At 38.8% G+C, this 17,600-nt stretch overlaps 1 protein-coding gene across 2 annotated transcripts in view; it reads right to left on the bottom strand.

Moving 5' to 3' along the window:
- Window positions 1-1,677: 1,677 nt before the first annotated feature.
- LOC117014569 (A-kinase anchor protein 17B) overlaps window positions 1,678-17,600 on the bottom strand; it is a 29,227-nt gene continuing 13,304 nt past the window's right edge. For both annotated transcript variants that reach the window (XM_033093011.1, XM_033093780.1), the window contains exons 2-5: window positions 9,945-10,713; window positions 8,751-8,881; window positions 6,916-7,144; window positions 1,678-5,487 (exon numbers count right to left, since the gene is read on the bottom strand). In XM_033093011.1, the coding sequence (XP_032948902.1) occupies window positions 3,859-5,487; window positions 6,916-7,144; window positions 8,751-8,881; window positions 9,945-10,697 (2,742 nt within the window). In that variant the 5' untranslated portion in view covers window positions 10,698-10,713 and the 3' untranslated portion in view covers window positions 1,678-3,858. The remainder of the gene's footprint in view (window positions 5,488-6,915; window positions 7,145-8,750; window positions 8,882-9,944; window positions 10,714-17,600) is intronic.

The following is a 17,600-nucleotide window of genomic DNA, read 5'->3' as shown; positions in this document are numbered from 1 at the left end:
TACTGTGAGGCAGGACCTTGCTCTAAAAAACTTCACAAATCCAGCTCACATATTTGTGAGCCATTTTACGTAAAAGGCATCATTCAAGAAGATGAGGGAAGGGTTGTTCCAACCACCTTGGGCCAGTGGGGAGGTGTCAGGAGAATATGTTTGCTCCCCACCTGATTTCATCCAACCCCTGCAGAGACACTTCTCAGTACCAGCATCTCTGGGTCCTAAGCATTTCTGTGTCTCTCCAAATCTGTGGCTTCTCTACATAATGTCACATTCACCTTACCTTAGAGGGCCACTTATACAAGTCTGAAATCCAGAAAAAGCATTCATGTAGCATTTGCTGTTTCAGAAAGAGCTCTTTGAACCCAACAAGGATCCTTTCAGCTCTCAAGTGCCCAAATTGGACTTTAAGGTACAGTCTGCCTTCGTTTCTGTACATTTAGAGGCAGTTTCTGTACATTCCATGTGAAAATATAATTAACTCACGAATGGTCAAAGACTGATTACTGAGGCCCTTAACTTCTCTGACTAGACTCCCATCCCACACCCACATTGTTTTGGGACACTATAATACTTCCACCAAGTGCTGAAAGGAAGAAAGATTCTATGGAGTCCATCCATCTCTGCTACCTTTCCATAGCCCTGGTAAAGCCTTGGCTGACGGGAGAAGAGACTTCAGTCCCAATATCATAATTTCAATTTATCCAAAATGAAAATAAAACTGGTTTCATGATCTCTAACTGTCAATTCCCATAAATTAGCATCATCAAGGGAAAAGTTGCATAGAAACAATATTGGAACTAGACATGTTTCATAGAAAATGCTATTGTAGATGTCCAACATTCCAGCCATTAATATGGTTAATGAACCAAGACTATCCACTATGACAATTTTATTTTCAATCTATCTGAAAAATTAAATATGTATTATTTCTCTAACAACACATGAGAAAAAGGATCAGCAACGTTACTGCAAGGCAGCATACTACATGTAGAAACTTACCCTCTCCCACTGTGGAATCAACAGCATTTATTTAAAAGTTAACATTTTAAAACACTTTTGCAACAAATAAAAATACATTTATTTGGTTCTTATTTTCAAAATTACCAGTTTACATGGCTTTCTACCTGAGAAATTCAAACAAAATGAACAAAAACACATTGACAAATTTCAAGCTTTTTAAGAACACTATCAGCAGCAGAACAAAGAAAAACATGAAAACACCTACTTAAAAAGACAAAGTTTAAAGTTCAGGCGCTTACTTAATAGGACAGAAAAAAGTATGAGAAAATACTTTTGCTCTACTTAAATAACAGCGCAACAAAGAATAACAATGTTAACAGAAATTGATGACGATATTTTCAGTTCTATTTCATTCCTTACTAAGCTATTCACTGGAAAAGTATGGGATAAATTGTTCTTTTCCTCCTTTAAATCCTACACAAAAAAAGAGGTTTAGTCAAACCTAGAATGTGTTACCGTAAGACATAAAATTCCAAAGTTGTACAGAAAGTACACATAAAACTACAGTATTTTTACTTTCTTCTGGGTCCCAGGATGGTATTTAGTTAGCAAACAAAGAAACAAAAAAACCCACAAATATATATATATATATATATATATATATATATATATATATATACACACACACACACACACACACACACACACACACACACACACACACATATACACATACATAGATGTGACTTAGCACCAGTTTTATTGTATCAAAAAAAGAGCACATGCTGTTTTCGGCAATTCATTTTTTATGTCTGGTTACTGAGCAGCAAATTGTTTCCATGCTTAACATCTCTACAAAAAAAGATTGTCAAATGACAGAAGAAAATGAGATTTTTATTTCAAAACAAGTATAGCTGCTTTCATTACAAACCCATAATGTTCTTTGTTTCAATGGCATGAAACATAAAAAAAAATAAGGAGGCAGGGTCTCATTGGAAGAGAATGATACCTAGTTGCCCGAAAGTTGTCTGACAAAATACAAGCTGTTGGTAGTTTGCTGCTCTGGACAACAGTACTTTGAACATTAATAGTCATTGCTAGTCCTTAAAATAGAAAAGGCACTCACCCCATGAGCAATTTTTCAGATTTGACAAGCCAAACTTAGTTTCCATGGCAGAGTCATTGGAATTGAAAGTAGAATTAAAGACAGGAGAGCCAGGAAATCATTTGTTGGTTATTATCTTATAAATAATAAACAATCTGCTACGTTAGGTTCATTTCTTAACTTTTGCATGTACTAACATACCTCTACTAAATGTGATTAGAAGAGATCAATGAGACAATATGTGGTTCTCACTTTACATAAATTAGATTTTTTAGCCTCTTCAGATATCAGGTTGCTCAATAGGCTGGTTATGAGCATACATCATGCCTTTTCATTCTGGGCAACCACACTAGCTGGCATCCTACCTTGGCTGTACCAGCTGACTGGTACTTTTCTATCAAGTTAGGATTATTGGAAATGAATCACGTCACATGAAAATGTTGCCTTCCACTACTTCTGTGGATTAAAATCACCTTTTCCTGCTGCTGGTATTCTAATCCCATTAATGTCTTCAATTGCCAAGTCAGGTATAGCTTTGTTGGGGAAAAGAGTTCACCTACTGCCCCTGAGGTCCTAAATACAATATAAGGCAGAATGAATCAGCCAAGCTTTCAATAGAAGATGCACTGCATTAAGATGTAAGTCTTTATGAATCTATAAAATATCTCAGTTTAAAAACATATTCAATAAGTCCAAAACCAGTAGGTAAAAAGATAAATTGTTTATGTCAAGAGTTTACAAATTCTGCATACATATGACTTTCCCCAGCTAGAAAACTATGGGTGTTGCCTTTGACTCTTCCTGACTCCACGGCATTATTGAGGATTGAGGAGGCACTTGTTAATGTTTAATAAAAGTCAGTTTGGGGATAGTCAGTGGCTTTCATAAACTAATGTCACCCAACCCTGAGTGAAAGGATTACATAACCTGAAATGGAATACTGTCATGTCCTCTCTTGACAAGTGCCATTATTGGTGCCCCAGTATCTCTCAATATTTCCTTTTGCAAATCCCACTGGTTGCATCACTTCATTCCTGTTGCTTTTCTAGGTTGGAATGACATGGGGTTCTTCAAAAACAACTCTGCTAATGGTCCACTGTCTGTTTAAGCCTTGATAATCTGAGCCCCTTCTAGATTCTTCTTCCAAGACTTTGTTTCTAAAAGGACAACTCTTTGAGTACTATGAAAATATTAATAAGATTAATTTCCTTCTGATGGGTGCTCATGAAACCTTCAAAAGTCATGAAGAAGTCTATTATATGTTCTAGCTGTTGTCTCTCTTTTTTTATCTATAGGTATTTCCAGATGAAAATTTAGGAAAGTTTGTTGTACATGGTGTTCTGAGCAAATCAAAGAACATGTAAAAAGATCCTTATCTATTCACTGTTGTCCACTTTGAAGATAAATGACACTAAATGACCAACTTGTGACAGCTAAAGGGCCAAAGAGGGCTATCTCAATACCTCTCGATGTTAATTTGCTCCTTTGTTGTACCAAATTGAAGTTGCAGTTGAACTGTAGAAACGTCTGTCCTTGGATCAAGAAGTTTTGCGATTACATTGTTTTACCAAGCTTCAGAAAGTGGATGTTTTATATTTCCAAAGCTTGCCAACACACCTGCAGTGATTTTGACCTATGCTTTATACTTTGGCAAGAGAAACAAGGTTTTTTATTTGACTTTGCTCAAGCTTTGCTCTCTTGCTCTTGTCACTGTTAACGACAGCTGTATTTGGTTTTAAATGCTATTTTTGAAAATTGTTTATTGTGAATAAGGATGTTCCTGATCTAAGAGAACTTCAAAACATTTTAAAATGTAAAGAAGTAGTGTAGCTGTTCCCTAAATAGCTTCCATAGTCAGTGAGCTCCTGACTGTTATGTCTAATATAATTACCAGAAGTCAGCATGAAATCTGTAGAATTCTCACGTCTTTTAAGCCTTCTTGCATCCTGATTATATTCTGACTTCCACAGAGTCTCTCTTCTTTGGGGAAAATGCCCCAAATAGAAAGCATTAGCACATCTCGATGATGTTATTGGCACATGAGAGGACCTATAGTTCACTTTCTGGTCAAATATATTATCACTAATCCTCCTCCTCTTTCTTGTGATACGGTCTAATAGGTCATTAGAACTAGATTTGTGGTAGTAGCCTTCATCAGACAAGTATTTGGGGGCTAGTATTTCCCTCTTTTTGTTGTTCCTCTTATCATCTCTCATGGAATTTTTACCTTTAAGCCATGAACATCTCAATTCATACTTGGACCTCTTTTCTGATTTCCTAAGCTGGTATTTAGAATATTTCTCCTTCCTATCATGTTTCCACTTTGAATACAAGGTCTGCTGACTTGACCTAATTTCTTGATTGCAAATGATGATTTCATCAGCATCAAGAGATCCTTTTTCTGGGGAGCTTTCGTATGGGGCCATAGATTTCTCTTTCTCCTCTTGGTTTATGCTAAGGGTTTCACTGAAGCATTCTGAATCACTACTAATGTCCTCTAAAAAATCTGTCAACTCCAAATCTAAACCTGCTGACCTGTTGGGTGAGGAAACTTGGCTTTGACTTCTGGATTTGGAATCTTTGACCTGGTAAGCATGGGTCTTTTCCAACAGATAGCCCTTTCCATGAGTTGGGGTCAGCTGATCACCAGCTTCATTGGCTGTGCCCTTGCAATGATATTTAAACTCCTTCATACATTCTTTGGTATAAGTCACTTTTCCTCTCTTTTGTGATTTATGCACAGGATGCTGAGTACAAATCTTTGTCCAGTAATCATCTTCTTGAACTTGTTCTCTCCTTTCCAGGTTTTGCATTTGGCTCAACCTGGTTGAGTGACACTTACGCTTTCTCAAATTGATTTGAAATCCATTTCCTTTGGCATGGACAAACCTCTGCCACTGACATGTGCTTGTTGTGTGACTTGGTTCTAGGCAGACAGAGGCATATTTTGGAGTCTTATAGTAGTAATAGTTTAATAGGTAGTCAATAAATTCATCTGTTTCATAGATCTTCTGTTTCCTGCAATGGTCTCTATCAGATAATTTGGAAGGATAGGATTTATTAGAACTGAGATCTTTTTTCTCAAGAAGCTGACCTTGAATTAATGTAATTAGCAAGGAATCCTGGTCAGAGACAAAACTGTGACTATATCCATCAGTTAATAATTTTCTAGTTTTCTCTTTTCTAGCTGAATATCTTTTTTCTTTTTGCTGATGGTAGTTGGGAGGTTTACGTAAGTGAGCCCTACTTCGTTTCTTCATTTTTTGTTTTTGTTTATTGTCTGAATTGACAACCCGATATTTTGGCATTTCCTCCTGATTTTGAAGATACTGAGTATTTAACTCTTTTTTCTTCAGAGTTTCCAATGTGTTCCCCAGATCATGATTAGCTTCAGGGCCTGCAACATCTACCTCCTGTGTGGATTCCTTCAAAGAAAAAGGTTAAAATTTTTACATGGAAAACCAAACAGATTAAAAATTTCAAAGAAAATTTGGATTTATGACACTGTTGTGAAGAGGTTTCTAATAACACCTAGAATAGATGCAAATTAGGAACAATATTGCACTGAGGAAACAGGAGGTATAAAATTAAATGTGTCAGTCTAATATGAGCTGCTTTTACTAGGTCTGTGCCCATCCTTATGTTAGAAGGCACCACAGTTTATACACCTTCAAAGCACATGACCCTTTTTTCATTTGTTCACAAACTGGGGATATCAATAGGAATAAGAAATGCTCTGTAGCCCTCCCAGAATATCCTAGAACAAGGAAAGACTGGTGGGTGAAATGTGTGTCTACAAGAGAGTGAACTTGCTTAGAAGATAACTTGCCTTTCTGTTTTTCACTCCAGCTTCTGTGGATTGCAGGTGAGAGTGTCTCTGCCTGCCCTCAGTCAGAAGCAACACGTTAAGTAGAAAATGTGGCCATGACAACGGTTCTATATGTGGTGCTATCTGCTTTGCACAACCAAGGGGCAGGTGAAAGGTGCTGCCTACAGTCCCACTCTGCTGGGAGAGTTTGTATGGTACTCCCACTGACAACTGGCACAAATCAGAGTACAGTGTTTACTCATTACCTGAGATTAGGATGTGGGGACTGCATAATCAGTATAAGGTATCAACGGGACCAAGAATTAGGCATCACACACATTTAAAGAGATAAATTCTTTAAAAGGAATCACCCTCAGTGGTCATTAAAGTAAACTAAAAAAGATCCAGCTAGCCTTATTATAAGTGGAAATGTGATGTTTTTCTGATCCTCATTTCACTATATTTATTTGTCTACACTAATGAGAAAATGACTGAGACTACAAATAAACATTAAGTCAGCTATATGTAATACTAATGCCATTTATTCTTTGTATTATAAACCACTGAATATGGATTTGTAAATGAACAGTTTGGGAGCCTTTCTGACCTTCACTCCGGGACATCTGCTGAGTCTGGTTATCTTTAGAAGGTCAGTAAGTGCGGGGGTGAACTTCCAAAACTGGAAATTTCCAAACACCTACACCATCCATTTCCCCCCTGGCATTTTCTGTTACATGCATTAGGAACTTAGAAAAGTAGATACACCAGCTAAACTGCCCTGGGTAAAACCGTCATGAAGTTTAGCAACACAAAGTGTACACTAGATGGCAAGGATGAGAGAAAACTCCTTGAGAGAATTTGGGTATCCCTTTTGTGAACCCATAATTGGGGTTATTGGAGATCAGCCTATTGAAAATAAACCCCAATGAATGTGTCTTCCGTGGAGTTGATTTTAAATAGGCGACTACTTAAGTTGAAGGCTTTTGTCTCAGAAAGGTCAGTACCTACCAAAACTGAAAAATGAACAAATGGGAAAAAGCCTTACTGTAATTTTCCTCAGGAGCACCTGTAGCAACCGAAAGGCCTCCACACGCCTCTGAACCAGCAGGAACTTTCTCTCCTCCCACTCCTCCGAAGAGTTGGGCTCCTGCGGCGCCTCTACTTTGGCTCTGTCCCGCCTCCTTCGTCGGTGTCTGTCCCTTTCCTTCAGGGCTCGCCTCCTGACCCTGGCCTTCCTTCTCTTTTCCTGGGCTTTCCTCTCCTCTTTCCTTTTTCTGGACAATGATTAAAGGTGAACATTTCAGAAGGTATTTATTAGGCATTTGTTCTTCTCCCCACTCTTTAACCACTGCCAGGCAGAGGGGGAGGGGCAGGGGGTACGACATGGACAAACAACAGATCATTTAGGTTTCCATGACTGTCACTTGCTAACCCCAGGGCCTGACAGAGACAACTGATGATAAAAGAAATTGTGCCACATCCATCAAAGGGGAAAGACACATAACTGAGTTGGTCAATTAGAAGCATGTACAGGAGACCTTATACAAAGAGTATGAAAAAAAGACTATAGAATTCAAAGGAGGGGGCCTCTAGCCCTCACTTTCTCAAATCACAAGCAGGGACTACTGGATCAACTTTCACAGTGATGATTTCATTTTTCTTGAGATCAAAACCTTCCATGAGTTGCTTTCACATAGACAAATAAAGGTAAGTCAAGGCACTAGAAAATTTTAAGGGTGAAAACTAGTCCTTGGTACATATTACTTAACACAGTACACTATCATACTCGCTTAGAAGAATAGGGGCTTTTTTTAACCAGTTTGCTGAAAATCCAAACTGTTTTGGTTAGGCCCTTGTAGAAACATAGGGAAGGGGAAAAAAAGGACAATTACCTGAGTTAGGACTTAGCCAAAAGCTGGAGGATTATCTAAACTGCATGTTCAGTCTAGAAATGTGGGGCAAATAGTTACATTGACTGGGCTCAACTTCTGGCCAAGTTTCACAGGCGTAACCTCAAATTACTCCTATCACCTTGCCAGCCAAAAAAAGTGAGAGGCACAGGAATGGTACTCTTTATCTCCCTTTTTGAATGGCTATAATTTACATGAAAGACTGTAAGAATAAACATGCAAGAGGAAGGTCCAGGAGGTGAAACTGGTTTTCAGAGCCCTGTAGTTCTGGCTCATTTGTACCCTCGTGGAAAACCTTTGACAATCCAATAGCCTTTCCTAGTCTCAAGCACCTAAACTGGGAAACAATGATAAGCTCAAAGACATAAACATGGACACTCTCTAAATTCAAAAAAAGAACTTAGGCCAATGAGAAAAGTAGTCCCAAGTAATCTATGCCTTCTTGCCTGTGGGTTAGTTTGAATATTAACCATTCTATGGAAGAAAGCCTTTTCTAGACCTAAAATGATTTAATTTTACATTTTAGATTGGCAGGCTAGGTGACATTTGGTAAATTTTAAGTAAATTGGTATTTTTTTTTTTAATTTAGTAGGCCAGAATTTTCACTATAAAAGTTTCTGGTCCTTTTTTATTATTATTATTCATTTCTTCCCAGACAGCTTAATCTGGCTAGTCCCATTATTCCTCATTACTTGTTCTCCCTCAAAAGAACACTTTCTTTTAAAGTCTCTTGTTTCCAACTGCTTTTGTCATTTTGGTTTTGTAACAGCACAGTTGAAAGACTGTAGGCTTCCATGGAGTTCTCCAATCTGAACTAATTCCTGCCCCCTCCCCACCTCAATGTTATCTGTCAAGTTTAGCCATTCACCCAAATGGATAAATCCATAAATCAAAAGCCTCTTGAAGAGGTTTTTTTACTCTTCTTTTTACGAAGAGTAAAAAACCTCTTCGTTAAAGTTGGACTCATTACCTTTCAGCCTCTTCCTCTTCTCTCTTCTTTTCTTTTTTCCTCTCTTCTTCCAGCTCTTGTAATTTTAGCCTTTCTTGATCTCTCCTCTTTATAGCTCCTTCACTGAAGTGTTTGGTTGTATCAAACATAACCTGCCCCCAAACCAAAGTTTCATTAGAAAAGTTTGCCAGCTGGCTGGGTATGTCCCAGGCCAGAGAGATAAAACTAATATAGACATATAAATTCAAAACCAAATGAATTAAAAATGTTCTCTCTGTATCCTAGTACCCGTACTGTACTACTGCTTCTCACTAACTTTCCAAACAGTCCTGTGGGCTCCAGAATTTTCTTTGGCAGAAACTTGAGGAGCTCACTTTATAGTCATAGGTGACATCACAAAGCCATGATGGGCACAGGCTCTTATGGGCACAAGCTGGGCAGTGGTATATGGGTTATCATTATAGTATTTGTTATATCTCTTGTCTGACTCAATAGCTCATAATTTTAAAATGTCCATTTTAACACAAGTAGCTTCACACATAACATATACACATACACAATCATACACAGGAAGCTACTTAAACTGAAAGTCCAAATTCATGCTAAAGACTGATTTAGAGAAAAAGGAGGGTTTAGCAATATCTTTTCCTCTGCTGGATTAAGACTTCAAGAAGGAGATGACTAAGCATTCAGATATCAATGAGGTGACATGACTGGACAGCCAGGCTGATTTTGTAAAAAGAGGATCCAAGTTTGTTGGGATTATGTTTTAGCAATTTACCTGACAAACATCCTGAAAATACAAGTTGTGATCCCAATAATAAAGAGGGAATAAACTGTTCTCCTTGCAATTTCAAACTGCATGTATTCTTCTCTCTCTCAGCAACTTGTCAAGTACAAAAGCATCTAAGATACTTTCATAAGGGCCATGAATCATCCTTTAATACCATCAAGAAGTTAGGGCAGAGCCCCAGATTATAACAACCATCACTTTAAAACCACAGCTGGCAGCATGCCTGATTGCAGAAGAATGCCGAAGTCAGGATTATTTTTCTTCCTAAACATCCATTTATTAATGACAACACAAATGTTTACATTAGCTATTGATCAGAGCCTAGTGGGGTCTATGGAAATTTATTCTAGGTGCTTCCTTCTAGCTTTTACTTAGGACGACCTGAACAGTGGGAAATAAAAGAAACTCTCACTACTTCTTACCTTAATATTACATGCTAGAGCTTTCCCATCCTCCCCTTTAAGCATCAGCTTCATCCCTTGAAGGGACTCCATGGCTTTTATGAAGTCAGTTGACTCCTGGTACTGTATAAAAGCCTCAAATGTCTGCAAGCCGAAGCTAAAACCCCCAAAGCTCCCATCAGTCATTGCCTCTCTGTAGGGGTCAAGCATAGGGATATCTACATTCTTGATCTTTCCAAAACATTCAAAGACCACCCGAAGAATCTCTTCACATGGCTTCTCCCCACTGGAACCTTTAGGTGCAAACCACTTGCAGGGCAAGCCTTCAAAATATATGGAATCCGGGCTCTTATCGTGGTCCTGCTCATCAGCCCCATCACTTGATGGGGTCTCCTGTTCCTTGGAGAAGTGCTCCCACTCTCCTTGGGCATCTGAAGCCATTACTTTTAAGTCTGTTTTCAAACCATTCAGCTTGATGATCTTCCCATGTAACTTTGCCTTCAGGATCTGAATCAAACTTCGCGTTTCAGCCTCCCCCTCAAATCGGATGAAGTCCTTCGTACTCTTGGAAAGCCGAACTGTGGTGAACTGATCAGGGCAAATCAGGTTCTTCAGTTGGTCAAGAACTTCCCAGTTGGAGAAAGGCCTCATATGTTCTATACTCTCTGGGAGTAACACACTGATCATCAGTTTTGCTATGGGCTTCAGGTAGAGGTGTTGAGCTGCACAGAGCTCTGTTGCCTCAGAGTTATCATACACCACAGTTACCGTCATTGTATCCTCAGGAAACCTTGGAGGGCAAAAGAGAACATTTTCATACAAATGGAGAAAAACATAGATTTGGATTTTGAATGGCGCTAGCATTTGCTGGACTTAGGTCAAATTGAGAGGGGAAAGGATACTACAGAGAGAATTAAGGCAATAGCTTATATTTATTTAATGTATTTCAGGTTTCAAAGTTTCCATACACTGTATCTCAGTTTCCTTAACTGTAAAATAGAAATAGTAGGGTTTCAGGGAGGATGAAATGAGTGGGTACATGTAAAATCCTTAGAATAGTGCCTGGCACACAGGAATTTCTCAATAAACATAACCTATAATTATTATTTATACTAATTTATCTCATTTGATTCATGAAGCAACCTGTGAGTAGGTATGTTCATGCTTATTTTATTGATGGGGAAATTCAAATGGATTCAGGAAAATTAAACAAGTTGCCATATATTGGGACCACAAGATTCCAAATCTCCAATCTATTGTATAACTGATCTCAAATACAAAGTCCCATAAAAACCTGCTGGGGGGCCGGCCCGGTGGCTCAGGCTGTTAGAGCTCCATGCTCCTAACTCCGAAGGCTGCAGGTTCAATTACCACATGGGCCAGTGGGCTCTCAACCACAAGGTTGCTGGTTCAATTCCTCGAGTCCCGCAAGGGATGGTGGGCAGCGTACCCTGCAACTAAAAATTGAACACGGCACCTTGAGCAAAGCTGCCGCTGAGCTCCCGGATGGCTCAGTTGGTTGGAATGCGTCCTCTCAACCACAAGGTTGCCAGTTAGACTCCCGCAAGGGATGGTGGGCTGTGCCCCCTACAAATAGCAACGGCAACTGGACCTGGAGCTGAGCTGAGCCCTCCACAACTAAGACTGAAAGGACAACAACATGAAGCTGAACGGCACTCTACACAACTAAGATTGAAAGGACAAAAACTTGACTTGTAAAAAAAAAAAAAAAAGGCCTGGAAGTACACACTGTTCCCCAGCAAAGCACTGTTTAAAAAAAAAAAAAAAAAAAAACGACTTTTGGATCAAAATGGCGGCATGAGATGAGCCTCTGTAAAGCTCCGCTGGAATTTACAACTAATCGAACAACAATAACTCCACAAAGGACTCCCTGCACAACAGACAGGCAAGACTAAGAGGCGCACTACTAAATTCACCAAAAGGTGGGCAAATCGTGCAAGCGGGGGAGGAGGGAAGGGAGAAGTAGGGAGATGGGGGCAGGCGGGTGGGCGCAAGACGCAGACCTACCTCAGTGCTCCGAGCTCGCTGCATCCCAGAACTGCCGCAGCTGCGGGAGAGGGAAGAACTTGGACTGCTAAGGCTCCGCTTATGGCCCACAGGGCTGAGGGGGCAGCATATAACATGGCTAAACCCAACGCTCACGGCAGAGACATTGGAGAAAAGACTGAGGGAAGAAGGCTGAAAATGGTGCTTTAAGCCCTCAATGCCGAGCAGAGAACGGAAACCTTAGGCAATGAGACTACCCGCCCCCTCCCTACCCTCCCAGAGCTCACCCCGCACCCACCTGCCTGGTGCTAGAAGCGGAACAGTAGCAGTGTCAGATCAAAAGAACAGAATATTTGCTATTCTGAGAACTGTGGACCGCAGACACAGATTCACAGCCCAACTAGTTTCGGCAGAGGGGAGAGAGCTGTAGAATCAAGACCGGCTGTGGTGGTGGTCACCACCATTCCTCTGGGCCACCTCTTACAACTCACCCCGCCCCTGGCCCCACCTATCTGGGCGGATCCCTGAAGGAGTAAACAGAACTGCTGAAATATATGGGCTCTAAATCTGGTACGGGAAGAGATTTGGAACTTCCAAAGCTCTCCGCATACCCACACGGACACTGCACCCTGTGACCCAAGCGAACTATTAACAGAGCAGAAGCCCGTCTCCCAGGGAATCCCCCCATTGTGTGAGAAGCTGGAATAGTGCAGAGAAAACATAGCACTACCGTGTGAGAGAAATAAAAGGCTGCAGTCGGAGAGAAAATAAAACATTCCACCAACAAGTACTGGAAAACAAAAGAAAGAACTGGAAAACAAAAGAAAGACCTCTCCCTATCAACCTGTTACAGAAGCCACTCCTGAAGATATCTACGAAGAGAAATAATAAATCAGTAATTGCCATGAAAAACCAAGGCAACAAGACAGTACAGAAAGAAAGTGAAAAGTTCCCAGAAAAGGAACTTAGAGATATGGAAATATGTGACTTAAACGACAGAGAATTCAAGATTGCAGTTCTGAAAAAAACTCAACGAGATGCAAGAAAACACAGAAAGGCAGTTTAATGAACTCAGAAACACAATCAAAGAACAACATGAGCATTTTACTAAAGAGACTGAAATTTTAAAAAAGAACCAATAGAATTTCAGGAGATTAAGAACTCAATAGAAGAAATGAAGAATGAAATAGCCAGCTTAGGTAGTAGAGTTGACCAGATGGAGGAAAGAATCAGTGACATCGAAGATAGAAACCTGGAAATTAGATAGATGGAAGAAGAAAGAGACTTGAGACTTAAAAGAAATGAAAGAACTCTACAAGAACTTTCTGACTCCATCAGAAAGAGCAATATAAGAATACTGGAAATACCAGAAGGAGAAGAAAGAGAGAAGGGAACAGAGAATATATTCAACAAATTGTGGATGAGAACTTCGCAAACTTGTGGACAGAACTGGATCCTCGAATCCAAGAAGCAAATAGAACACCTAATTACCTCAATCCCAACAGGCCTTCTACAAGGCACATTGTATTGAAGCTGTCTAAAATCAACGACAAAGAAAGAATCCTCAAGGCAGCCAGGGAAAAGAAGACGGTAACCTACAAAGGAAAGCCCATTAGATTACCTTCAGATTATTCAGCAGAAACTCTACAAGTCAGGAGGGAGTGGAACCAAATATTCAAACTATTGAAAGAGAGAAATTATGAGCCAAGAATAATGTATCCAGCAAAGATATCCTTTAGATATGAAGGAGGAATAAACACCTTTCCAGACATACAGAAGCTGAGGGAATTTTCTAATACACGACATGCACTACAAGAAATACTAAAGGAGGCTATTTGACCACCATCAACAGGGACAATATGTGGCAACCAAAACATAAAAAGGGGGAGAGTAAAGGCCTGAACCGGAATGTGGAAATGGAGAATGTAAGCATGCTAAAGAAAATGGAATACTCTAAATATCAAACTTTCTTTTACTTAAACTTAAGGGTAACCACTCAAGAAAGATCCAGAACTGAAATATATACTGTAATAAAAGAAGAAACAGAGGGAAACATCATAGAATACCACCATACAGAAATAATAGACAACAACAAAAAGGCAAAGAAACAATGGAGACACAGGCTTACCAGAAAACTAAAGATAGAATGACAGGAAATCCTCACATATCAGTAATCAGCCGAAATGTAAATGGACTGAACTCACCAATAAAAAGGCACAGAGTAGCAGATTGGATCAAAAAACTAAACCCAACCATATGCTGTCTCCAAGACACTCATCTGAGCTACAAGGACAAGCATAGACTCAAAGTGAAAGGGTGGAAATTGACACTCCAAGCAAATGGTACCCAGAGAAAATCAGGTGTAGCCATAATGCCATCATATGAAACAGACTTCAGGGTGAAAAAGATAACAATAGACAAAGATGGACATTTCATAATGGTAAAGGGGACTATACAACAAAAAGATATAACAGTCATCAATATTTATGCCCCCAATCAGGGAGCACAGAAATATACCAAGCAACTACTAACAGAACTAAAGGGAGAAACTGACCAAAACACAATTATACTAGGGGACTTAAACACATCATTGACAGTTATGGATAGATCATCCAAACAGAAAATAAATAACGAAATAGTAGCCCTACAAGACACATTAGATAAAATGGACATAATTGACATATATAGAGCACTTCATCCTAAAATATCAGACTATACATTCTTTTCTAGTGTACATGGAAAATCCTCAAGAATAGACCACATATTGGGACATAAAATCAGCCTCAGCAAATTTAAGGAGATTGAAATCATACCAAGCATATTCTCTGATCACAAGGCTTTGAAATTGGATACCAACTGCAAAAAGAAAGCAGGGAAAAACACAAATACATGGAGATTAAAAACATACTTTTAAAGAACGACTGGGTCAAAGAAGAAATTAGAGGAGAGATCAAAAGATACATAGAAACAAATGACAATGAAAATACATCCTACCAAAATTTTTGGGATGCAGCGAAAGCAGTTTTAAGAGGGAAATTTATACCATTACAGGCCTATCTCAAGAAACAAGAAAAATCCCCAATAAATAACCTCATGTTACACCTTAAAGAACTAGAAAAAGAAGAACAAGTGAAACCCAAGGTCAGCAAAAGAAAGGAAATAACAAAAATCAGAGCAGAACTAAATGAAATAGACAACAAAAAGACAATAGAAAAAATTAATGTGACAAAGAGCTGGTTCTTTGAAAAGATTAACAAAATTGACAAACCGTTTGCTAGACTCACTAAGACAAAAAGAGAGAAGACACTAATTAACAAAATCAGAAATGAAAAAGGGAAAGTTATCACAGACACCACAGAAATACAAAGGATCATCCAAGATTACTATGAAGGACTATATGCCACCAAATTCAATAACCTAGAAGAAATGGACAAGTTCTTAGAAACATATATCCTTCCAAGGCTGAACCACGAAGAACTGGCAAATCTAAACAGACCAATCACCAATAATGAAATTGAATCAGTCATCCAAAACCTTCCCAAAAGCAAAAGTCCGGGACCAGATGGCTTCACTAATGAATTCTACCAAACCTTCAAAGAGGATCTAATACCAATCCTGCTCAAACTCTTCCAAAAAATTGAAGAAGAGACAGTACTCCCTAACTTATTTTATGAGGCCAACATTACCCTGATACCAAAACCTGGTAAGGACAACACAAAAAAAGAAAACTACAGACCAATATCTCTGATGAATACAGATGCAAAAATCCTAAACAAAATTCTAGCAAATCGAATGCAACAATGCATTAAAAAGATCATTCATCACGACCAAGTGGGGTTCATCCCCGGGGCACAAGGATGGTTCAACATCCGCAAATCCATCAATGTGATACATCACATAAACAAAATAAAGGACAAATTCATATGATGATATCAATTGATGCAGAAAAAGCATTTGACAAGATACAACATCCATTTATGATTGAAACACTTAATAAAATAGGTATAGAAGGAAAATACCCTAATATAATAAAGGCCATATATGACAAGCCCTCAGCTAATCTCATAATTAATGTTGAAAAACTGAAGCCCTTTGTTCTACGTTCAGGAACACGACAGGGCTGTCCCCTATCACCTCTGGTTTTCAACATAGTCTTGGAAGTCCTTGCCAGAGCAATCAGGCAATAGAAAGAAATAAAAGGCATCCACATTGGGAAAGAAGAAGTTAAATTATCACTCTTTGCAGATGACATGATGTTGTATATAGGAAACCCTAAAGACTCACCAAAAATCTATTAGAAACAATCAACGAAAACAGTAAAGTTGCCGGCAACAAAATCAACGTACAAAAGTCCATTGCATTCCTGTATACTAACAATGCAATCTCAGAAAAAGAAATACAAAAAACAATTCCTTTTGCAATTGCAGCTAAAAGAATAAAATACCTAGGAATAAACTTACCCAAGGATATGAAGGACCTATATACTGAAAACTTTAAGAGATTTTTGAAAGAAATTGAAGAAGACACAAAGAAATGGAAAGACATTCCATTCTCATAGATTGGAGGAATCAACATAGTTAAAATGGCTATATTACCCAAAGCAATATACAGATTTAATGCAATCCCCATCAAAATCCCAATGACATTTTTTAAAGCAATAGAACAAAAAGTCATCAGATTTGTTTGGAACCACAAAAGACTTTGAATAGCCAAAGCAGTTTTAAGAAAAAAGAACAATACTGGAGGTATCACATTCCCTGACTTTAGCTTGTACTACAGGGCTACAATAATCAAAACAGCATGGTATTGGCAGAAAAACAGACACATAGACCAATGGAATAGAATTAAGAACCCAAAAATAAAACCACATAAATATGGACAGATAATTTTTGACAAAGAAGCAGAAAACATACAATGGAGAAAAGACAGCCTCTTCAATAAATGGTGTTGGCAGAAATGGAAAGCCACGGGCAAAAGAGTGAAACTGGACTGCTATCTGTCACCATGTACCAAAATTAATTCAAAATGGATCAAAGACTTAAGCTCAAGACCTGCACAATAACCTGCATAGAAGAAAACATAGGTACTAAACATATGGACCTTGGGTTCAAAGAGCATTTTATGAATTTGACTCCAAAGGCAAGGGAAGTAAAAGCTAAAATAAATGAATGGGACTATATATGAAACTTAAAAGCTTCTGCACAGCAAAAGAAACCATCGACAAAATAAAGAGGCAACCAACTGAATGGGAAAAGATTTTTGCAAACAGGTCCTCCGATAAGGGGCTAATATCCAAAATATACAAGGAACTCATGCAACTCAACAACAACAAAACAAACAACCCAATTAAAAATTGGCAGAGGACCTGAAGAGACATTTCTCCAAAGAGGACATACAAATGGCAAATAGACATATGAAAAAATGCTCAACATCACTAATCATCAGAGAAATGCAAATAAAAACCACAATATCACCTCACCCCAGGCAGAATGGCTATCATCAACAAGACAAATAGTAACAAGTATTGGAGAGGCTGTGGAGAAAAAGGAACCCTCATACACTGTTGGTGGGAATGCAGACTGGTGCAGCCGCTATGGAAGGCAGTGTGGAGATTCCTCAAAAAATTACGAATAGAATTACCATATGACCCAGCAATCCCTCTCCTGGGTA

This window comes from Rhinolophus ferrumequinum, chromosome X (genome assembly GCF_004115265.2).
Source record: "Rhinolophus ferrumequinum isolate MPI-CBG mRhiFer1 chromosome X, mRhiFer1_v1.p, whole genome shotgun sequence".
NCBI classification, from domain to species: domain Eukaryota; kingdom Metazoa; phylum Chordata; class Mammalia; order Chiroptera; family Rhinolophidae; genus Rhinolophus; species Rhinolophus ferrumequinum.
The sequence above is the reverse complement of the archived record's forward strand: the minus strand, read 5'-3'. Positions and strand labels throughout refer to the sequence as shown.